Source organism: Schistocerca piceifrons, chromosome 5, assembly GCF_021461385.2.
Source record: "Schistocerca piceifrons isolate TAMUIC-IGC-003096 chromosome 5, iqSchPice1.1, whole genome shotgun sequence".
NCBI classification, from domain to species: domain Eukaryota; kingdom Metazoa; phylum Arthropoda; class Insecta; order Orthoptera; family Acrididae; genus Schistocerca; species Schistocerca piceifrons.
In genome coordinates this window covers 541,999,904-542,025,616 of record NC_060142.1, presented here as the reverse complement: position 1 = coordinate 542,025,616, position 25,713 = coordinate 541,999,904, and the positions used below count along the sequence as shown (strand labels likewise).

At 38.3% G+C, this 25,713-nt stretch overlaps 1 protein-coding gene across 2 annotated transcripts in view; it reads right to left on the bottom strand.

Annotated features, from left to right (window-relative positions):
- LOC124798260 (NBAS subunit of NRZ tethering complex-like) overlaps positions 1 to 25,713 on the bottom strand; it is a 424,226-nt gene that overhangs the window by 291,058 nt on the left and 107,455 nt on the right. For both annotated transcript variants that reach the window (XM_047261580.1, XM_047261581.1), the window contains exons 19-20: positions 10,320 to 10,627; positions 968 to 1,153 (exon numbers count right to left, since the gene is read on the bottom strand). In XM_047261580.1, coding sequence (XP_047117536.1) covers positions 968 to 1,153; positions 10,320 to 10,627 — 494 coding nt within the window. The remainder of the gene's footprint in view (positions 1 to 967; positions 1,154 to 10,319; positions 10,628 to 25,713) is intronic.

Below are 25,713 nucleotides of genomic sequence, written 5' to 3'. Positions count from 1 at the left end.
GGGGAGGAAGGGCAGGGGGGAGGGAGGGGAGGGAGGGGAGGGGGAGGGGGGAGGGGGAGGGGGAGGGAGGAGGGGGGAGGGAGGAGGGGTGTCCTGCATGTGTACTGTTGGGATGGTATCCCAAGGTATCTGGTGCAAGTGCACCGTGAATCGGAAATTTTACCTCGTGGTATGTTGAGGATGACCACTTCCTAGAACAGAGGGTTAGGAAAAATGAGTTTTAAGACACTGTACAAACTTCATAACATTGTCCAAGTAATGAAGATGGGAGGGCTTCATTGAGCAGAGCATGATGACACTATGTCACGAAAAAAGACGGCTGTCTGTATGACTTCCCAGAAAAGCTGACAGAATCACAAAAAGAGGAACGCCCATAATAAGATGGAAGGATAACATCTGAGGAAATATGGCATGAACAAAGCACCTGATGGAAAAGATTAATTATAGAACTGAACGAGCCATTTAAAAAAAAAAAAATTGAAAACAAACTTTTTATTTATTTTCCATTATATTACGGTACACATTAAAATATACCTTCTCATGGATTATATTACCAAGAATTAAAAGCTCATCTTTATGTAATACATCATATTATTACTTGAATGTTTTGTCAAGTATGGGAATTGTATGGACAGTATTTAAAAACTCACACAAATTTGACACAGATAAAGCAAACTAGGGAAATCAAGAAGGTTTCAAAAGATTTTATTCTGGTAAGAAGAATAATTATCTACACAACCACAAACATCGACCAGCCTGAAAGAGCATGATTCACTTGCTCATGTTGAATTAGTTGTTATATTTTAAATTTTGCTTCACAGTTCCTCGGTAACATGTTTTGTAAATTAAATGCAAGTAAGGACTAAATACAAGCAAATTTTCCAAACTGGTAATATCAAACTATAAGAGGAAGCATACTCTCTATCCTGCTGCACCAAAAAGCAATTTATGCTCCTTATTCACTCACCTCTTTGCAAGTGATCTTGCCAACCTGCTAAGCAACTGCTTCACAGCAGGAGCATTATTAGCAATATCTCGTATGTAGGATACCGCTTTAGGAATTCCATTATTACGGAGGATCTTAGCAGATGTCAGCTGACGTTGCAACTCGTGCAATTTATCTCGAATCTTAGGAAAAAGATCATTAAGAGACCTAAAATGAAGACATTTAATATTTATAAAATCATTTATGAAGTATTGTACATGCTTGGAAGAATATTATACCACTTCACTCATGTATTTAAATGTGTTTGGATATTACAGACTAAATGCTTTGTGTAAACCTGAACAATATAATGAACAAGTTCAAACAACCCGAAACCATTTCTAAAATAAAAAAATAAAAAATCCTTGAAAGTGACATGGGATAATCAACTGTAACAATCTCAAGTTCCAGTAGAATTAGTTATCTGAATGGTTTTAATTCAAAGCAGTCCATAAAAATGCCACAGCAGGAAGTATTAAGATGAGTATTAATCAGTCTAACGCAGAAGCACTTTAATGGAAAATATTGCTATTACACAAAGTAAGAGCCTCTCAGTAAATACAATGTACACAATTAAACTATTAGTGCCAGTTGTTCAAAGCGTTAGTGCCATTGTATCTTTCTTTTCACAATTATTACAGTTAGATTATGTTAGGAATCAGGCCTCTAAAGTCAACTGTTAATAATTGTTCCAGCACTAATTTTAAACTTAAACAAAACATTAAAAGAAGCTTCTACTTTTCCAAAGACATTTTGTGTAAATATTCCTCTTAATTAATGAACAAAACAAAAATCGTTGAAGTAGCAGGATGGTACCCATTTAACTTCACTGGACATTGTTAATCTGTACTCATGTATACCATTTCATGAAGCTCTTGATATAATTACAAAGAATTTACTGACCCATAACATGCTTTCCCCTCATGATGATGTGGAATTAATTGAATTACTATAACTATTCTTGTCTTTCAATGTCTTTACCTTCAATTACAAATTCTACTCTCACCCAAATGGCTTAGCTCTGGGTAGTTCACTTACTGGTACCCTAGCAGAGATTTTTGTCAATCATTTGGAATGCACTTTTTTTAATTACATTCAGAATTTGTAGCAAAAGTTAAATCATATGATCATTATGTAGTTCACATATTATTATTGTATGAAGGATGTGATGAAGACATTTCTAACTTATGCGCCCATTTCAGTTCCTTGCACCATAATATAAATTCACTTTTGAAGAGGAAGTGAACAATTCATTAAATTATTTAGATCTCTCTATTTCTAGGAAAGACAAGAATCTTATTTTCAGAGTATTTAAAAAAAACCATTTGCACTGATGTAGTAACTGAAAGATTCATGTCATCCAAACACCTACAAATGGGTGTATTTTCACTGCAGAATTTTGAGGCTAGATATAAATCTGGATGCACGGTGTAAGGAATTCCAGACAATTGCTCAAGCAGGGTAGCAAACATTGTATAACGCTCATTTTATTTGTAAACTGTTTTAATCTATTTAGAAGAAGAAATTCAAAGTAGTCAAAAAAGAGGATAAATAAAGTTGTTTTGCTAGTCTAACATACAGTGATTCACACTGTGACAAGCCAGCAACAGTTTTGAACAAAGCTAATGTCAGTGCATAAAGCTAATGTCACTGCTTCATTTAAAATGAGAGGTAACTTACACATGCTGTAGGACTGAATCAGAGAAATATTTTATTAAACCATGTGTATATAAAAAACAATGTGGTGATTGCAATAATTTCTATATTGGTAAGACGGGGAAAGATTTCATTACTAGATGCAGAGAGCACTCATATCCCTTTAATGCCAGTGCTCTGGGATAGCATTTTAAAACTAGCATGACTTGCTGCCAACAGCTGAAGGAGCTGAGGTTTCACACGCTGTCCCTCATAGTCATCTGTTAGATATTTTGGAAGAATTTGAAATACATGCACATACAATCTGTCAGTTGCATTAGTTATTTAATGACCAGAATTTTTTCAATAGGAACTGGTTCTTAGATTTGTTTGAAGACACTATACAAAATGTATCTCAGATTTGACCCAACTGATCTAAGATTGCTACAATAGCCATAATCATATAGAATTCATGAGCTGTATATGGTGCAACCATTATAGCCGAATTCACACTATTATCTTCCACCCTCTTAGATGGTGCCACTGTTTTTCATGGGCCAATCTGACGTGGCTACACTGCCAGCCTTTCTATATAGATTCACTCCACTCCAACAGATGGAGCCACTGTTCTCGCAGGCTGCTACCATAATGTACCTGCCTCACACCTTTAATTAAAGGTGCTGTGTAGTGCATTGGTACTTTGCATTTTGCCAACTTTAGTACTTTGTGTTATTCATTTGACTCACTTTACAGTTTTATCAGAATACGGACGTATTTCCTCACCATGGGTTCAGCATTATGGGTGTAGTAAATTTAATTTCTTATATTGAATATAATTATATTAGATGTACATTACATTGTGATTAACCTTATCAAAGTAAAATGTTTGGGTTTCATTACCATTTCAACATGCTTATTTTGTTAAACATAGTTCTCCATATCCATACTGTTATACACTTTCACATTACATTCTGTATAACTACATGTACAAACAGCATCCATTAATTCCAAAATAATATGACCACTATCTCAGCATTACAGTTGTCTAGGCATCAGTTTTTGTCAATTGATGGCCCTAACTCTACATCCTCAACCACAAGATGCTAAGATGTTTTTTTGAGTATCATGCATCTACTTCAAGCTAGATTGTTATACTTTCTGATGATATACCTTAATGCTCTTTAATATGAAATAAGGAAGAGAGAGAGAGAGAGAAACTGTAATATTAGCTTCTATTTTATTTAAACTGTTGCCACTCATCTAGGCTTATCTAAATTGTTATATTGTATGTGATCTCTTTCCTGTTAGTCTATGGTAATATGACTACATTTGCTGACACATAACATTTTCTTCGTTGATGGTTGTAAACTTATTCTTTCATAACTTATATTTTAGTTCTGATCTACATCTGTTTTCTGTTTGTATTGAACCATACCATTTATTGGTTGCAAATGTGTCTTCTGTTTCGATTACTGACTAACAATGCTGATGATGATACCTAATGCCGCACATTTCATGCTGTCAATATACCTTCTCCATAAAAGTAGCACAAATGTGTATTTGTCAAGTTGTTCACTATGTTCTGACATGTAGTTAACTGCAATGTTTAGTTGTTGGTAAACTTACTCTTTGACTTAAATTCTATGGTTAATGCTAGCACCAGCCTTTGTTTACTTCACTGATAGCTCAATTGCCACAGTCAATCTGGCACTAGTTCTCTTTGAATACACAACAGCACTGTCAAATATAACTATATGAGGTGAGTTCTGTATTATGTTCAGTCAACGTGCTCATTTTCATGAGCTTTTTACTAAATTTTGATTTAAACGTAAATATAATACTAACTGAAATTTCTGTATATCAACTATTAAGATGCATACTTGCGTTATTAAGCACATATTTGCTATCATTAATTTTCTTGTACACTTTACTCCACAACTTCAGTCTGATGATGAAATTTCGAAACATAATGCTTAACAAAGAACTGTGCAATCAAGATGTGTCTATATTTCAAAGTAGGCAATATAGTGACAACACTAATACTTGACAAATGTGTTGCAGTCAATGTAATCTTCACTGTCTTGTTTAAAAGAATATGAGGGTATGGATGTACCAACCTTGCCTATCAGCAAATGCAAGATACTGGGAGTGATTGGTACCAGGTCTCACAATGCAAAATGGCAGGACCACATACTTGTTAGGCTACAGAATGTTGCAATTTCAAGCACACTTGTGGTAAATAATTCTTTGTTTGCGGACTGTATTTTAAGTATGGAGTTTCTCCGGGAAAAGAATACCAGTACTGACATTTCGTCTGGGAATGGTGTTAAGGTGAATGGACAATAGTTGAAATTACATGTTGGTGACAGTAAATATTGTCAAGGCCAGAAAATAAAGCTAATAAGCAGCGAGATTAACTGCACAAACAGAAACCTGAGATAAGTGCTATTACCTGTATTAAGCAACAAGTAGTTAATAAAATACAGGCGTCTGCATATTTATTCAATATTAGTGCTCTGACTTAACAAGTATTTTGCTAAGGTATTCACAAGTCTTTAAAGAGAGAGCTCTAGTGTAAAATTGCAGTATTAGTGTCACCTCAGTGTCATCCCTCATGAAAGTTTCTCCAATATGGCCTACTCTGTTCTCTGTGCTACAGGACCTACTGCCACTAGGGAAACACTAATATTGTTGGAGTGGAATATAACTGAACCCTCTATGAGTCCATACTGCAGCTCAGTACTATAGTCTGATATACGAACGATGGCGGTTCGCGCATGTCAAGGCATGGATGAGGATTGCGTTGTTGATTTTTCCAAGCGACAGTTGCGGTACAAGCACATGCACACATTCTGCTTGAAGAAAGTGTACATCCTGCAAATTACATCTCTCCCATGCTTATGCGTATGCATCACTTACCTCCACAACCAGCGATGACAATTCACTACAAATGGAATAAGAATTCACTAAAGCATTTGCTACAATCATGTTTATTGCTCACATTAGCTACAGCATTCAGAACAGAGTGTTTGGTACACTACTGAATGCTCACTGGCTGTCAGAGAATGCCTGACGTAGGTGTGCAGAACAAGTCTTAACTCAACCATCATTGTTCATGACTCCAGCTATAGCTGCAGTAAAGCGTGGAGGAAGTATTCAAGTAGTAGTTGATGCCAGAGGAGTTAATAAAATACTGTACACATTTGGGCCCGACTTGAGAACATCAAGGAACAAATACCAAAATTTTATGGAGTCAAGTACCTGACCAGTATAGATCTGTGCTGCTCCTATTGGCAAAAACCTTTATCCAGGAGTCAAACAGTACACTGTCTTTATCTACACATGTAGAATTTACCAGTTTAAGGCATTGCCTTTCAGCCTAAATGACATTTGGGTGTATTCGTTGCCACACCAGACTCCATTTTTGGCCCTGACATACTTGATAGGGTAACCATGTTTGTAGATTACCTACTGATAGCAACACAGACATGGAAAGACCGCACTGATCTTATTAAAATAGTGTTACGTAAATTCCTAGAGGCTGGCACAACTGCCAACCTGCAAAAGTCAAAATTTGGGCACATGGTTATCAAGTTCTTAGGACATACAATCACCCCCCATGGAATTCTTCTGGATGATGACAAAATGAATATAATGAAGAACTAAAGAACTTTGCAACCCTTTGAATGAAGAGGCAATTGAATGCCTTTATCGAGTTAGGCACAGTTTAAGATGATTTGTGCCTAACCAGATATTAAATTGTGAACCTATACTGAATTTGTTAAGGAAAAGTTACTTGGTACTGGTCAGATTGCTAAACATCCCATGATAAAATCAAATAAGCTTTAATGACCTGTAATATGCTTTACCACCCAGACATGTCAACTGAATTTTGTATTGTGACTGATGCTTCCTCAGTAGGCATCAATGCTTGTCTATTCCAAGTGCAGAATATAGACGTATGGCTGCAATTTGCACTTTAGCATTTGTGAGTCATATATTATCAGACTGCGAAAGAGTGCCCTGCCCTCACAGTGATCTGGGCATTCAAAAAATTTCACTATCATCTTTCCAGAAACTACATCAGGACTTAAAGAAGTGTTTCTACCAATGTTTGGCAGGTGGATGTACGTAACTGGACATTTTACTTGTAATATAAAAAATTAGATATGTAACCACCACATTTGAACTATTTTTATGAATTCTTCCATTACTTCTTAATAGAACAAATCCATAATTCAGGTTGAATTACAAGTACAATGTCTCTTTTTCCCTACTGATCTGCAGAACAAAAACAGCTTACCTGCAATTCAACCTTAATCACATGAACTTCTTTATACTAGCACGTGTGCACTGAACATACTCTGTATACATGTAACTGAACATACTCTGTATACATGTAGAATATAGTGTGTACATAGCTCTATCCTGCTACTAGTGTGTATGAGTGTGCTGAGTGTAGCCTTTCCATGTGAGTGTACTTAAATAAACCTCCAACTGTACCAGCACAGGCCAGCCACTAGAGGCCACTTGTAGGAAGTGTGCACATGGCATGATCTCTGCCGTTACCTTCTACCGGCAACTCATGCCTATATACACATGGAGCAGCAGTAACTCACTCTCACGGTTCTTTTTCTTTGTACCACTTATGTCAGTTGTCCTGTGTATCACTTATGTTGCACCTTCTGCATGATTCTTTTGTCTTGTTCATGGGGAATCATGAGAAGCTTATTTCCATCACTGTTCAGAGGTTTACAAATAAAGGCATAACTGTGTTACTCTGATCAGTTTCGTTTATTACTTATCTACTCTTTCCATTGCGGAAGAAAACCAAAATGATTTGTATAATGTATATAAGAAAAATGAAAACCAACTCTATCTTCCATTATAATCCTACACCTACCTTCCTTTGTCAACCAAATATGGACACATAAATTAACCTGCAGAAAATATAAAATTCAACTTGGCACTTCCAAAGAGAAACAACACTATGCAACCACCAAGGAGATGGATGTATCTGGGTGGCCTGGGGGCCCACTGTACAAGGCAGAGGTGTCGGAACTACTGTCACACGTGGGGGTGATCTTGATGTAGCTGCAGCACATGTAGATGTCAACCAAATGGGATGCAACCATTCAAAATTACTTCTAGTCTCTTGGTAAATTAGCCAGTCCAAGGTCTTTTACTCCATAATTTTCCACTCCTTTTCGGGTACTGTGTAGTCTGGTGAGCAGGAGGAGTGGTGTGCTCTCCACAGTTGACACAAGTAGTACGAGGCACACATGGAGTATTGGGATGCAGCAGACATCCACAATCTCGACACTGGGTGCCGGAATGGCAGCAGGAAGACATGTGCCTGAATTTCCAGCACTTGAAGCACCGCATAGGGGGAGGGATGTATGGCTTTATGTCACAGTGGTATACCATCACCACCTTGACATTTTTGGAGAATGAATCACCCTCAAAGGCCAAGATGAATCCAACAGTAGCAGCCCTACTGTCTTTGTGTCCCCTATAGATGTGCCGGATGATGTGGACACCCCCCGCTGTTCAAAATTGGCGCCAAGCTCATCGTCAGATTGCAAGAGAAGGTCAAAATGGAAAATAATCATGTGGGCCATATTGAGGCTTTTGTGGGGGGTGACAGAAACAGGAATATGACACAGCTGGTCACAGGTCAGCAACACCCGGAACTGGGCGTCTGAATGAGGACTGACCCATTTCTCATTTTTGACAGTGCAGCCACTTCCCCAAACTTGTCCTCCAGGTATTCGACAAAAAATTGAGGCTTTAGAGCCACAAAGGAGTCCCCATCCATTCTCCTGCAGACTAAATACTTTGGCAAATAAGGCTCTCTCTTTTCCATAGTTCTACATTCCTCCAATGGTGTGGCTAGGGAGGGGATCGATTTGGGGCCATATTTCTCAACAATTAATTTGACTTTTCCTTTTTTGGAGACTGCTGGGGCCATTCGGTCCCCACCAAAAGATGACTTGTCCACTTCAAGGCGGGTCATCTGCCCTGTACCACCCACACCAATCAGTGGTTCTCCCCACAGGTGCCACACAGCCACAGCAAGCCACCTGGTGTGATTGCCATTGCCGGGAGTCCCGATGCCCCAAGAATACTGGCATCTAGCCTTTAGCACACGTGGAGAGTTTGCAGCTCAGGCATCTGCAAAGCGATCCCAGTGTTATCAAGGGGCTACCACCAAATGGGTCATGAAGGCACCACCACAATGGACTGTGTACTGTGCTGGATTTTGGGTGCCAAGAAATCCAATATTGTCATGGAGGCACAGACAATGCACCCTGTAAGGTGTCCTTGTTCAGATAAATGGATTGCAGGTGGAGTTGCAGACCTGGGACAATATGAGGTGCTGAAGGTCTAATTGCACATTGGATACATGGATACATGGCACACCACATAAGGCATCCTTCCCCAAAAGGCCACACTTCGGATAATTTAGAAAGATGTGTAGGTCAAACCCAAGAAAGGGGACCATAACTGATTAGGCCGAAATGTGGAAGACTCCTTTTAGTTATCTCTTATGACAGGCAGGAATACCTTGGGCCTATTCTAACTCCCGGACCTGCAGGTGGACTGTGTGTGTGTGTGTGTGTGTGTGTGTGTGTGTGTGTGTGTAGTGTTACTCATGTGCCCATGAGAGAAAGTTTTCTAAATGTTTGCAGATCATGTAACTGAGGTGGGACTTAGGTACTAGTCCTGTACTGGTTCAGTGGAATGTGGGAAACCACCTAAAAACCACAACATGGCTGGGTGGCACACCAACCCTTGTCATTAATCCACAAGGCAAATCTGATACACACCACCTTGTCCTGGATACGGCTCTTTAACACACGTGGCTATCCAGTTGGATTCATGGATTATTATAATGTGCAATGTATTTAAATATCTATCTGGCATGACTAATAACTGTTTCTTAAGTAGAGCATTAATTTTAATTTTGTTCCCGGCATCTGCTATCTGGAGTCACGCTGAATTTCTCGAGTCCACTGTCCTCCTGTCTTCTTTCTAAAATTTCTCATTGTAAGTTTTTAAATCCCATTTCCTTGCAGTTGCAAGATTTGAAAAAATGAGAGATCTTTTCTTTTTCATTGTTCTGGCGAATGGGTCAATCTCATGATCATTCACTGGGAAGGTTTCCCCAACTATTTTTTTATTCATCTAAGTTCTGATGACTCTTCTTTCAGTTTGGAGAAGCTAATCAGCTCTTCTTAAACATTTTAGTTGGAACAACATTTTCAAAGCATATGTGGCTTCAGAGAGAGTTATTTTCTAATGCTGGGTCTTAGTGTTTACTGACAAGCATTTCTTATTATACATTGACCAGTTTATAAATTTAGTTTATTCATTTTGTTGGTTGTATTTACCCGTGTTTCTTTAACACTTAAGTTATGCTTGTTGATATCTACAATATGTTAAACTGTAGAACTATCTTAATTTTTTGACTGTTTATTGTGACTTTACACACAGGGGTTTCATGATCTCAGTTTTCTGAAAGGATACTTGTAATCCTATTTTAAGGTGATTGTTTTTATACTGGTGATTAAAATAAAGGTAGATTATAATAATGGCATGCAAGTAAACACTATTTTGTCAGCTTACTCTCCTATAGCGATAATTACTGGTAATAAAATAACTCGTGCTGACTCTGTTCATTTGTACACAGACTTACCCCAGGGGTTGTTTGGAAATGAGTGTAGTGATACCCTCTGCAATATCCAACTGATCAGGATCTGGAGAAGCATATATGCATGTGAAACCAAGATTTATTATTTCCTCTGTGTCAGCTGTTATCACACTATTTGGTTCCATTAACAAATACTCAAATAACTTGTAAGGTAACTTAAGATTGTCTGAGCTAACATCAACAAGATATTCTCCTAACAACTTCATCTTTATCCCTTCTGATTGCTTCTCACAACGTTCCAGGAATGGTAGCAGGAGATGCTTAATGTCATTCACAAATGTTTCTTCAGAGGTCTAAAATGTAAGAGATTTACACATTAATAAAACAGCGTAATTACAAAAGGTATTTTTGTTATAAACAGGTACAAGACAAAAACTGCTAAAAAGGAACTATTTAATGTATACATAAAAATTTTGCTGCAAATGCAGCACACTGATCATGTATCAGGTTATTCAATCTCTCCAACTGAACAACTTCTTTCTTAAGCATATTAAGAAAGACCAAAAATTAATTATTGTTTCATCATAGGAATACTAGCACATGACAAAAATTGACGTTTGATACAAGTCATGCGAAAATGTGGAGTTGGGTGAAGGTATGGGTCATATGAACAGACCGCTTGCACTGCAAGGTGCTTCAGTTCTGTTTGGATGTGGTAATTATTATTGTAAGGAAAGATAATACGGCACAGATGCACAACAGAAGTGTTAGGTATGGAAATGGGAAGTACAGCATGCAAAAATGGGACGAGAGGATGGGGGAGGGGGGGGGGGGGGGAGAACAAATGGACCCTTCATGAAAATGACAGGAAGAAGGGTGAAAAGGGGCAGAAAATAAAACAGACAAGAAGGAAAAATTTGGATGGGGCAGGTTAATAAGGCAATGGATGTTTGAGGGAATGCAACAGGGACATACAGTTCAATAAATTGCAAAAACATCAAAACAATGAGCAATTTAATGTGGAAAAAGTTCAATTTGATAAAGATACGACGAAACTAAAGATATTTGGAGATTCTGTCATTTAATAAAATAAAATAAATGTGGCTTACTAGCAGTAAAGAAACTGTTAATTTATTTTCCTTTTTTCTTCCTTTTTTTATAATGAAACTGTTGTTTAACTTTCAATAATGTTTACACATCAACAATTTGAAAAGTGCATTGGGCCTCCCCTCTGCTCACTACAGTTAATTTTCACAAATCACATTCAATCATTACTGGTATTATTACTACCACCTATATCAAAGCATGATAAAAACTTGCTATAAACAGCAAATGTAATTTTGTATAAAAGTGGATTAAAGCTCAGACTTTCATATAAAAACAAAATTGTTGTGAAAAGTCAGTTTTTTTCTATTGTTATTTCAAAATGGTTCTTACTTAAAAAAAGCACGCCTCATATATACGGAGATGCCAAGAAGAGATCCAGGTGGTAATGGTACGGTGATGTTGACTGACAGTGAAGAATGATTTGTTGCTTGGATAGGATGGACCAGGCTGCCGGCAATGGCTTATACGTGTTGGCCAAGAAGAGCAAGGACCCTTTCCATAAGAGCACACTACTCAGGTACAATGGGGCAGCCTGGATGGTTCGATTTATGGATTTTGCATTTTTGGGCAGAGTTATGACAATCCTCAGTGATCACCTGAGTGAGGGTTTCTGCTGTCCACCTGACTCTTCCACTTACAAGCTCTGCCACTGTGTTCTCATCCCTGAAGTCTAGCATAACCTGCAATGCTCATTCAAATTCTTAGACCACTCCTTGAACCTCTTCCCCCACATCAATTCCCTCCTCATTCCAACTACATTCTGCAGTGTTGGTACAATGTTGTCAGCCAGATCAAAGTATTTGCACAGGGGTGTGTGTTTGCATATTTTGTATCAGTTATCTCTGAAGGAGGACATCACCCAAAAGCTTTGAAAATTTTACTATCTTGTCTAAGTCCCAGTAACCCAATAATCACCTTAAACTGTTTATCCTTTTTATACACACTGAGTGACAGAAAAAAAAGTGAAGCACCCACAAGACATGGTCAGATGTCAATGTAACTTTGTGCACATACACACCATCGCAAGGTACATAAATAAATGAGTTGCCATTCTCTGTGACAGGTAGAATGGCCACCAGAGTACATTAGTGTTGTTTGTGTTAGCATTGTTACAAGGCCTGGTAAGACTACTTTTAACAATGCAACACCCTTTGACCATCAATTGCAGAGTCTGCAAGTAATGATTCAAGGGGTCGCATTGTTAAAAATTGTCTACAGAATACCACTGACTGTATGCTGGCCCCTATTTAGAGTGTACAAGAGGTGAGCTTCTTCCTACACATTGGTAAGAAGGCCTAAAGATGGCATAGTGTAATGCCTAAACTGGTAGTAACAGGACAATAAAATTGGAAATATCGACAGCTGAAGTTGTTTTCGATTTGACATTTTGTGCTGAACATCTGAGGTCCAGCAACCATCCCATATTTAGGTGGACTTTGTAACGTTCCCTGGCAAACTCACACTATTAATAAACTAAAATTTAATTGTACCATATACGCAGCTCTGAGCAAATTGTATATACTGTAATTATTTAGCAAAAAAATATTATTGAATTTGTTATTATTGTAATACTTTTTGTAGTAATATTCTCTCTGTATTTAGGATGGTAATATTTCTATATTCATAATGTAATTGCGAAATGTGTCAATATCTGCGATAACAGAGATGTGAAATTCAGCCAGAGGAAAATAATGTTGTGAGATTACAAAGAAATGTTAATAGTCAGCAGTAGTATAAAAGCACAATGTACTATGTATTCTTTGGTCGTCTCCCTGTAGAGCTGAAAGCGAGAGCAAGCTGTGACGAAGCATTTTATGAATGGGTAGACGTCTTTTGTCTGTAGCTAGATTTAGCCACCATTAGAGCTGAAATTACAAACTAATGTAAGTTGAATTATTGTTGTGGTATAAATACATCATAATTTATCAAAAGTGTGTATTATTAATGTAAATTAGCTTGCCCATGTCATCTATAATATTTCTTTAAAGAATTTTCAGCATTTTTAGCGGTGTTGCTGGGCTGTGCCGCGACCGAACGATTTGCAGCGGCGGCACATTTAAAAAATTGTTCCGCTAAGAAAAATTAACCAAACCCGTAAATCGGGAACAGATAAAAATAAGCAGTGAATTAAGAAAATGTTCTTCTTTTGCAGCGATCCTGAGACTTATGGATTTTAAATTAGTTCACATTTGTGCATTCATAGGCGGATAGTTAATGTTGAAATTTAACAATTTCGGTTCTTTCAAATAACTTAAAAGTATAGGGATGTGTGCTTTATCAGTGATAATTAAACGTCGGCTTGGCAATATTTAACCGTTTTCTGCTAATAGAGACAGTCTTGTGTTCCATAGCTAACGCCGGGAAAGAATTCAGTAAATATTTAAGAAAAAAAACCACTGCAATTAGAAAATGTGTGCCAAGGCCGAATTATGTAAAGGATTTAATTCTCAACTAAATATTCTTAATCAGTTAATATGAGTTCACGTAATTTTAAATGTACTCAATTCTTTTGAAAATGCATTTTTTTTATTACCACACGTAAATAAGAGGTAGGTTCTACAACAAAGTTCGTTCGTACAGACAGAAGGCAAATTGATTAACTAAAAGCAACAAATTTAAAAAAGGTAACTGATTATTTACTTTTATTCTTTAATGAAATTCCATTTAAATTGGCAAATTTCATTAAATTGGCGCCCAACATGGGGCTCGAATATGCAGTGGCCACAAAGTACCCATGAGATAACTAGGGAATTATTGTAGTCGAACTTCGTTGGAGAACAACCAATAATTTTTTTTTTTCATGTATTGTATGTATTGCCTAGCCAATATTGTGTGGTAATACCTGTATATGATTTTTTGCATGAGAACACTATATACCCAGAGGCAAGCTGAAGAAGAGAGCTCATTATATCGAAAAATTAATTACCTACCACAATACCAGGGGGCAGCTGCACCCAAGATAGATCACCAAAAGGTAAAGCTACAGTGTAGTTGTCCTGTGGGTAGTAAAGTAGCCTCAGTGCAGTGTTCTCGGATCATTAGTGGTGTGCTTGTTGTTAGTGTTTATTTTTAAAAATAACAGGACATTTGAGTAGTTAGTCATTGTAGTATATAATAAGTGTGTTTCAACAAATGACCATTTCTTGTGTGATTATGTCAGTGAAACCTGAGTGTTAGGATATTTAGTTCAGATTTTGTTTCTTTTGTTGACTATGGTTAGATTGCGTAGTCAGAAAGATATCAACATGGATAATGAACAACAGTTAGCAAGTAGTGATACCGAGTTAGAAAGTGGGGCACAAAGTAATGTTAGTAGCGTAATTCAGGAAGTACCATGTGAGAATCTGGGGGCAGAAGGGCAAGAAATGTTGCCACTGCCAGCCAGTGATTCAGTTGATAGTAGAAATACTGTGCCACCCACAAGCACTAGACACGGACCAGAGAGTGGTGAGGTGTCAGAAGTGCAATCATTAAGAGTTATGTTCGAGCGCATGCTCAATTTCCAAGCTGAATTTGTACGTAAACAAGCAGAACGCGATAAAGAACGTGATGCTAAACAAGCAGAATGCGATACAGAACGTGATGCTAAACAAGCAGAGCGTGATCAACGCTTGAATGAGAGAGACTTGCAGTTAATGCAATCTTTGGAAACTATGCAAAGTTAGATTGTTAGTTTGAGACAAAACTACGAAACCATACCCAAAGCGGTGCAAGAACTGAGCGACAGAGTAGATAATATCCAGGTGGTTAACGCCAGTATCGTGGGTGAAATTAGTGTACTGGCTAACAGGATGGAGCAATTAGAAATTGACACAAGTCAAGTAATTGAGCACAAAATGTCCGAACAAGTGCACAAAATTGAAAACGAATTTATAAAAAAAATAGATGAGAAGGTACACGCCGCGATTGAAGCCAAAGACATAGGCTCCAATGCGGAAGTGCAGGACTAAAAAAGGCGGTACACACTGACATTCCGCTGTGGCAGCGGAATGTCAACCGTCGTCGTGCTGAGCTGGAAACCAGCTTTCTGCACGGCGACGCACAGGCGTGTATCACGCCAGCCAGGTCCAACAATGATAGGCATATAAATACAGCAGTAAAAAATTGCGACTGTGAGACAGAACAGGCAACCAATGTAAGCGAAACAAATAAATGTCATTCCAAAATAGTGATCGAAGAGAGCCTGATTAGAAACCGACAGTTTCAGATCTTTACAACGGAGAAGAAATCTGTTCATTCTGTAGTGTTTATCAAGGGATTTAGAAACATTTTGCCTAGCGTTTGGAGTCATACACAGAAAATACAGTTCGTTATGTCTTACATACAAGGAGATGCTGCATTATGGGCAACCGAAGCAGCTGACAGTTGCGACACATATGAGCAATTTGAAAAGGCATTCTTGGCCAAATATTGGTCAACATGTATTCAGGAGAGATTACGGAAAGAGGTATATAATCCAGAGCCGTATTCTCCACGATTAGGCAATTTGCGAAAATATTTTGAGAAGTACATTAATAAGACCCGTTACTGGGACGAGCAGATTTCATGCCAGGATTTGATCAGACTTTTGAAATCACACTTGCCGATACACGTAAAGGAAAAACTTATACACGTACCGGAGAACGACATAGAACATTTCTTCTCTGTTCTGGACTCAATTGACCTGATTCAGGAGGATGTTAAGGCAGCCTCTGAACAGGCAAGAAGTAACGGAAACGGTTACAGAAATGGTCGAAATAACACGCCTCCACCAAATAATGGAAACGGCGGAGGTAACAATAGGAGACAAGATTATGTACAAAACGGGAATAGAGGCAGAGACCGGAACGGCAATAGTCCGCCGGTGAATAATGACCGGAAAAGGAGGTCTGATGACCAATATGAAACAGGCCCACCAAGCAACAGTAGATGGAAAAATGCCAGGGGGCCATGGAACAGTAATACCTATAACGATGCAAACCGAACTTGGCCACAGAACCAGAGGCCCAGTCCGGACTGGCAAAACAGTGAAAGATATGACAATAACCGACCGCCACCACAAAATGCGCCAATTGCGCAACCGTGGCGGCCGACGCAACACAACTTACACATAGTGGAGGTCAGTGACACAGAGCAGCCACACCCATCCACCAGCAATAATCCAACAAACTAGATTCAGCCGAGATACGCTCTCCATTGTCGGCTGAGGTTTGGAGTGAGAGCAGCCCGACACAGAACAAAACATCTGGAATCTGTATCCTCAGGTATAATGACGGGGTACAGATGGGACATGAATTAATAACTGAACCATCCACGTGCATAAAGGAGCACAAAGACAAAGTACAAGCGATAATAGAGATCAAAATTAACAATATTGATGTGCAAGCAATCGTAGATACAGGTGCTACTGTCAGTGTCATGAGTATGGACTTATTCAGAGTACTGGGGAAAGAAAAGCGTTTGCTGACTTTTCCTGTGAATAACTGCAAAGTCACTGGAGCCATAAGTGCACAGCGACAAATAATTAAACTCCAAGTGCGGGTAGAGATGTATATAGGGGAAGAAGCCATAGCGTGCTCATTCCTGGTAGTAAAGGGTTTAAAGGTAGCCTGCATTTTGGGGGTAGATTTTTTGAGAGAAAGGGACGCAGTAATCGACCTTTCTCGGGGAGAATTAAATTTGATGAACGCGGGTAGGAGGATAGAATTGTCCATGCTCAGATCTGAAGAGGTAACTGTGCCTAATTGTAATGCTATTAACATAAAATGTAGGAGTCAGTGGATACTACATTTAGACAATCATTGTCTAGGACAAAATCTATATTATCCAGACGTACAAAGTGATCAATTAAAAGCAAATGTGGACGCACTTGTGAACAAAGTATCACAGTCCGAAAATTTGAACTCAATGCAACAGCAGGATTTGGTACAGTTATTATCTAATTATGTAGATGTATTTTCAGAACGAACAGGAATTGTTAAGGGATATCAGTACAATATCGAGGTGAAGCCTCACAAAACCTACTGTCGAGCCTCATACTCCATTCCTTAGTCCAAGAAGGAAATAGTAGCTATCTCTTAGCAGATCCCCACTCAGGGAGAGTACGGGGACTGTATCCGCGTAAGGATGTAAAAATATTCCTACAGTAAATGACTATAGTCCTATGTGATATGTGTAAAAAAGATACACCATTCTTTTGAAAATGAATGAACATTAATGATGTGTGATCTTAGAGATAATGTATTAGTGTAGAAGTATTTAGTTATAAGAATATGATTGACTTTCTCTTTTATTTATGAATATTTGTGTTATGTCTTCTTTTAATTAGTGTTAGCTTAAACATGCTCTAAATGTCTGCACAGATAACCTGATTAGTGCAATTATTTATAGTGTTAAATTGTGACAGAGATCAGTCAAGAGGAACATTTTAGTAGTGATTAGTTTGTGTACTGCATAATATTCTATATGTGTGTCAAACCTGAAATATTTCTTGGTACAATCTTTTCTATTATATATGTATATATGTATGTACGTGTAGCTGTCAGATTGACAGATTCGAACCCAGAATAATATCAATAATATGAGACCCTGAGAACTTTATTCTCAAACCAGTGTTATCAAAGAGAATAATGCACCCAGTAGTGACCCGAGGGCACCATGGGAGGCAAACTTATTGCAAATTTAAGTAACGCAAAGTTACGCACAAAGAAGCTTCAATTGAAGCATGTGCAGATCCAATCAGTTAAAAGAGCTAGCCTGATACAGTCCAAGTCAATTTTAGCCTACAGAGACTACACTGTAGTTACGTAGGACCTTGCAAGTAAACTGAGACATAATTTCAAAGGAGTTATTGAACAATATGCCTTAATCCGGCTGGAGTGCACAAATAAAATCTACTCGAACATAAATATAGATGATTTTTGGGCAAACTAATACAAAGTTTTAATATTTGTTACCATGTATGCAAATATCACACACCTTGGTAAAGAGCGAACAAAGAAGTTACGAATGTGCTGTTATAAAAATCGCACAACGGACATTGTAAATAAAAAAAAAACTTAAACAAAAGTGCAGTATTGTGTGGCAGAGACAGACAGTGACTGTTAAACCTGCAGCAATACGTCACGAAGTTGTTTTGAACAAACAATAAGAAACTGTATCATCGCCGTGTGTGCAAGTGAACAAGGAACTAGCACGACACGAACAGTGAGCCGGTAACGGACGGTGGACCAAGTTAGTGTCAAACCATAACTCTTTGTGTGTCAAGGGACGCTAGGAAAGCGCATTGACTACAGAGATACATTTTGTCCTAAGGTGAAAACTTGCGTGTGACTAATGACAAGTCATGACATGGTGAAAAAATATTGTGTGCCCATAAAACGTGCTACTGTGACAACGAAACATTGTGCAAACCAGACTAGTGAAGGCTTACTGAATAATAACTGCCAATAACTGTGTGCGTTTTTTCCCACAGCAGGAAAAATGCCCATAAGGATAGTACACTGTTTGTGAACTTGTTGCATGTTTGCTGGAGCACTACAAGAAGATGTCACACGGGCGAGCTGATATACAACGCGCATCCGGCTACTTCAGCCATGCAGCGGCCGCAGCAGCCCGTAGCAGACCAGACAGCCACACGCCTCTCCGCGCCGTAGCTGTCAACACCGGGGGCGGTGACCTACACGGAGCCAACGTGCCGCGCCGAGTGCCGCTCAACAATCACTCCGCACCGCTCACCAACCACAGCATTATTGACATATTCCAAAATATTTACACAAACTGCATAACATGTCAATGACTCCATTTTTGATAAACATTGAACATTTATTATGTATATCCGTAAACTGATAAGAGAAAATGAACACTAACAAGTGTAGGAGATGGATTTGTAACACGTAGGTAGTGGGAACATTATAAAAAGTGACGTTGTGCTAAGTGATTTAAAAAAACTAAGTGATGTATCCTAGGACAAGTGACCTTGCAGTACATAAAATTGATAATAACAAGTCGTTAATCACACACAAAAACTTTCGTTGAACTGTATGTGACTGTGATATTATGTAACCATTGATGACAAACTGCTATATCAATTCAAAAGAATGACTGTTAAAGAGACAAGATTAAACATGAACCAACTGGGATGGCTGGGCTCCGGCACAGTTTTGCCCAGGTTTCCTGTCTGCCTTCGCCCAAATGGGGGAGCCATGAACATATATAACCCTGGGACTAATTAAAAGAGCCATTCCATAAAAAAAATACAGAATTGTAAAGAACGTTACTGGCACCATTGTGTCAAAGTATAGACACTCTTTGCCAAATGCTGCCAGGGGGCAATGTAATGTTCCCTGGCAAACTCACACTATTAATTAACTAAAATTTAATTGTACCATATACGCCGCTCTGAGCAAATTGTATATACTGTAATTATTTAGCAAAAAAATATTATTGAATTTTGTGTAAAAGACATTTGTTATTATTGTAATATTTTTTGTAGTAATATTCTCTCTGTATTTAGGATGGTAATATTTCTATATTCATAATGTAATTGCGAAATGTGTCAATATCTGCGATAACAGAGATGTGAAATTCAGCCAGAGGAAAATAATGTTGTGAGATTACAAAGAAATGTTAATAGTCAGCAGTAGTATAAAAGCACAATGTACTATGTATTCTTTGGTCGTCTCCCTGTAGAGCTGAAAGCGAGAGCAAGCTGTGACGAAGCATTTTATGAATGGGTAGACGTCTTTTGTCTGTAGCTAGATTTAGCCGCCATTAGAGCAGAAATTACAAACTAATGTAAGTTGAATTATTGTTGTGGTATAAATACATCATAATTTATCAAAAGTGTGTATTATTAATGTAAATTAGCTTGCCCATGTCATCTATAATATTTCTTTAAAGAATTTTCAGCATTTTTAGCGGTGTTGCTGGGCTGTGCCGCGACCGAATGATTTGCAGCAGCGGCACATTTAAAAAATTGTTCCGCTAAGAAAAATTAACCAAACCCGTAAATCGGGAACAGATAAAAATTAGCAGTGAATTAAGAAAATGTTCTTCTTTTGCAGTGATCCTGAGACTTATGGATTTTAAATTAGTTCACATTTGTGCATTCATAGGCGGATAGTTAATGTTGAAATTTAACAATTTCGGTTCTTTCAAATAACTTAAAAGTATAGGGATGTGTGTTTTATCAGTGATAATTAAACGTCGGCTTGGCAATATTTAACCGTTTTCTGCTAATAGAGACAGTCTTGTGTTCCATAGCTAACGCCGGGAAAGAATTCAGTAAATATTAAAAAAAAAAACCACTGCAATTAGAAAATGTGTGCCAAGACCGAATTATGTAAAGGATTTAATTCTCAACTAAATATTCTTAATCAGTTAATATGAGTTCACGTAATTTTAAATGTACTCAATTCTTTTGAAAATGCATTTTTTTTATTACCACACTAAATAAGAGGTAGGTTCTACAACAAAGTTCGTTCGTACAGACAGAAGGCAAATTGATTAACTAAAAGCAACAAATTTAAAAAAAGGGTAACTGATTATTTAATTTTTTCTTTTTTTTAATGAAATTATTTTTGTATAATTTCATTAAAACTTACAGAAACTTCATTCATGGTGTGGTCATGGCTACATCCAAACACAATAGCTCCTTTCTGCCACACTCTCATGTTGCCATGCTGACTGATTGTAACTGCTCTGGTATCAGGTTGTTATGTGACCCTTCGTCACTGATGAAAAGTCAAGGCACTAAAGTGATGTGCAAGGAGCAGTCAGTTGTATGGAATCTGTCAACATGGAGACGTGAGAATATGGCAGAAAGGAGCTACTACATCTGAATGTGCCCACAACCACACCACAAATGAAGTTGTCCGAGTTTTTGGTGTATTAACACAGACTATTCAATGTGTCTATGAGGGATGGTGTACCACTCGGCCAAATAACATGGCATAAGACCAGTGAAGGAACTGTTCTGACTGCATGGACTACTGAAAAGGCTCTCAGCTTTTGGACTACTGAAAAGGCTCTCAGCTTTTCAGTGACAATTGTTCTCAAAACCCACAGGAATTGCTGCTGTCAGTGTATGCAGGTCCACCTCAACCAGTTTCCGAATGAACAATGTAAATGGAACTGCACTGGAATGGTCATTTAAAGCTACCTTGAAAAACACCATTTCTCACAGCATCAAATAAAGCTCTGAATGTTCAGAGGACCAAACAACACAGAAACTGGACAATAGCTGACAGAGGCTTATAGTGAGGTCCAACGAGTTGTGATTTTGCCTCTTTGGAGGTTACATATGGTTTACGTCAGAGGTGGTCTGTGGTGATTTTGGATGTGTTTATTTGTATCACAACTTGGGCATACCGTATTTACTCGAATTTAAGCCGCACTCGAATCTAAGCCGCACCTGAAAAATGAGACTCGAAATCGAGAAAAAAAAATTTTCCCGAATCTAAGCCGCACCTGAAATCTGAGACTCGAAATTCAAGGGGAGAGAAAAGTTTTAGGCCGCACTTCCAAATCGAAACAAAGTTGGTCCATTGTAATATGAGACACAATTTAGGTTGAATGAATGACGATACAGCTGTAGTAGTTTGGTTCGAGTCGTAAGCTTAGCAGTTAAGCTTTACCAGGTAGCCGTTGTTATGCGTCAGGCGCTCCGTCCGTATTTATATGGGTACCCTTCCTTTTTCACGTGCTTCGTCTGGTTTGAATTGATTGCTTATTTTTCTTTGATCTGACAAGTGCAGTTCTCTTTGTTATAGGTGTTTCCGTCACTCAAAGCTGAAAATGCATTACTGTATTGTGTCATGCATAGTTTGTCGCATTCTGAAAATGAGGGTTTACGGCCTATCGCTGCTCGCAGCATGGCTTGCTTTTGTGCACGTTACCGCCGCTTACAATTAAAAAAAAAAAACAAAGAGAGGAATCATCTCATTAGCGAAACAATGGCAAGATACTGCTATTCGTTGCTACTTACACTGCTGCTTTCTTTGATAATGATCAACAAGAACCAAATAATAGACTGTGTATGATAGAAGATGTTCTGAACGAGAATTTAGCGAAAATTTTTTCCGTTTGAAAATCTTTGCAGACGCCTCTTTAGTACATTACATTGTGCACAGACATTAGAGTCATCTTAGATTTAAAAATCTAGTCAATTGCCGTGCTTCATTTCTGACTGTATCACTATTAGGCATAAGAATAATACGAATATAAACATGACATGGTTTGTATATTCTTCCGCGCCTGCTGTTGTCTCACTCTAGTTTCGTAGTTTATTAGGCGGACAGGATTTAAATGAGATAGCAGCAAACACGAAAGAATTTTTATATTCGTATTATTCTTATGGTGAAGAGAATATTGCATGTGATTCACGATTCATAAAAGTTCCTATTAGCAACCATTTCTTCTCACAGTTAGGAAAAAATTCAGAAAGCAGAGTTGGCCATATTGACAAATATCCCAAACAGTCTTGCCAGTCGGATATTCGTAGTACATTGAAATGCTGCTACGTTCGAAGAGGAACAATACGGAATTTGTATTTACTTCGTTGGATAATGTATGAAAATGCAGTGGTCGAAACTCGGGGTGGAGAAAAAAAAAGCTCGTCTTCCACCTTTTTTTTTTATTTATTTACTGACGCAGAGGTTTTGGTGCCAGTATTTGTCTTTGTGCCTGCGAAGCATGCCTGTGTAGCACTACATATATTCGACGACAGAAGTTAGTTGTGGCGGCACCTACCAACATTTTTCAGAACTTCCGCTTAATTTGCACTCAATTCTAAGCCGCAGGCAGTTTTTGGATTACAAAAACTGGAAAAAAAGTGCGGCTTAGATTCGAGTAAATACGGTACCCATTCAGGTTTCCATGAACTAGGATGTTAATTTCAAAATTCTCAGTGGCACTTTCTACATCTACAACGATAATCTGCAAGCCACCGTACGATGCGTGGCGGAGGGTACTTTGTACAACTATTCGTCATTTCCTTTCCTGTTCAACTCGCAAATAAGAGTGATGGAAAAACAACTGTCTGTATGACACTGTATGAGCTGTAATTTCTTGTCTCTTACCTTCATGGTACTAACACACAATGTATGTTGGCATCAGTAGAATCGGTTGGCAGTCAGCTTCAAATGACTGTTCTCTCATTTTTCTCAACAGTGTTTTTTTAAAAGAAAGTCACCTTCCTTCCAGGGACTCCCATTTGAGTTCCCAAAGAATCACCACGAAACTTATGTGTTGTTCGAATGTTATGGTAACAAATCTAGCAGCCTACCTCTGAATTGCCTCAATGTCTTCCTTCAATCTGACATGGTATGGATCCCAAATACTCAAGCAGTACTCAAGAACAGGTCATCCTATATATAGTCTTTTTTACGGGTGAACAACTCTTTCCTAAAATTCTCCCAATACACCATGTCAACCATTTGCCTTCCCAACCACAGTTTTCACACACTCGTTCCACCTCATATTGCTTTGCAACATTATGACCAGATATTTAAACAACTTGAATGTGTCAAGCTGCACACTAGTAATACTGTATCTGAACTTTACAGGCTTATTCTTCCTACTCATCTGCATTGAACTTAAATTTTTCCACCTTTAGAGCTAGCTGCCATTCATCACACCAACTGGAAATTTTGTCCAAATCATCTTGTATCTTCCACAGTCTCTCAACTTTGACACCTTACTGTACACTACAGCATCATCAGCAAACAACTGTAGATTGCTACCTACCCTGTTTGCCAAGTCATTTATGTATATAGAGAACAATAGTGGTCCTATCACACTTACCTGGGGGCACTCCTGACGGTACCCTTGTCCCTAATGAACACCCGCCGTCGAGGACAGCATACTGGGTTCTATTATTTAAGAAGTCTTCTAGCCACTCATGTATCTGTATGAACTTACTCCATATGCTTGTACCTTCCTTAATAGCCTGCAATGAGGCACCGTGCCAAATGATTTCCGGAAATCTAGAAATAGGGATAGTGCCCGTTGCCCTTCACTCTCTGTTTACAGTATATCATGTGAGAAAAGGGCAAGTTGAATTTCACACGAACAATGCTTTCTAAAACGATGGTGATTCATAGACATAAGTTACTCAGTTTTATTATATTCAAACTGAGAATATGTTCAAGGATTTTGCAGCATTCTTTTATCCTTCTTATACACTGGAGTCACCTGCACTTTTTTCCAGTTGCTTCGGACCTTGTGCTGGGTGAGAGAGTCACGATAAATGCAAGCTAGGTAAGTGGCCAATGCCAGAGAATACTCTTTGTAAAAATCGAACTGAGATTCTCGCATAGATCTTTTTGCAGACGCATGAATCTCTATTAATCTCCCCTTGTTTTCATTTGTACATTCCCTTTTGAACTAACAGTGCAATGGCCTCTGCTTCCTCAGCATATACCGAATTTCATTATTAAACCATGGGGGGTCTTTTATCCACTTACTAGTCAAATAATTCTCCAGACCACAATTTACAATCTACTCAAACTTTGCCCATAATTTCTCTACATCCATCATACTGGAACTACATAATGCCAATTCACTTTCAAAATGAGATGCTAATAACAGCTTATCTATCTAGCAGAAACACTCTGCTAGCCATCCCAACATATTTATTAACTTCCGTAAACATAATTGCTATAATGAGATCATGATAGCTAATCCCCATTTCTATAATGACATTTTCGATAAGATCCATCCTATTTGTAGCTACAAGGTCTAAGATATTTCCATTGTCTGTGGGCTGCCAAAATAGCTGCTCCGGACAATGTCCAGAAAATTTGTTCAAAAGTATCTCACATGACTGTCTGTCTGTAGCCCCTGCAATGAATCCACAGACATCGCAGTCTATGATCGGCAGGAAGTCACCTCCCACTAGTGTTGCATGATCTGTGTATTTGTGCGCTATTGACCAGTGACTTTCTGTGAATAACTCTAGAACTGTCCCAGCAGTATCAGGTGGCTCGTAAAAACATCAAACAATTAACCTGGTCTCACCTACACCTGTTACATGCGACCAGATGACTTCAATGTCACACTCAAATTCGGCCTCAATTGTCAACTGCAATGAACACACCCTCTACTATGCCCTCTACACTGTCTTTCCAATATACACTCCAAGACCTGCTAAATATCTCAGAGTGTTTTCATTTGTACATTCCCTGTACATTCCCTGGGTTTCAATCAGCTCTCAGTCCCAAAAATAATTTGAGCACGAGAACTTTCCTGGAGGGCAGTGAATTTGGGAACTTTATTATGAATACTTACACAGTTTACTGATAAAATTGTGACAGTCGAAGTGTCTTTATTCTGAACACTATCTGACTTCCCT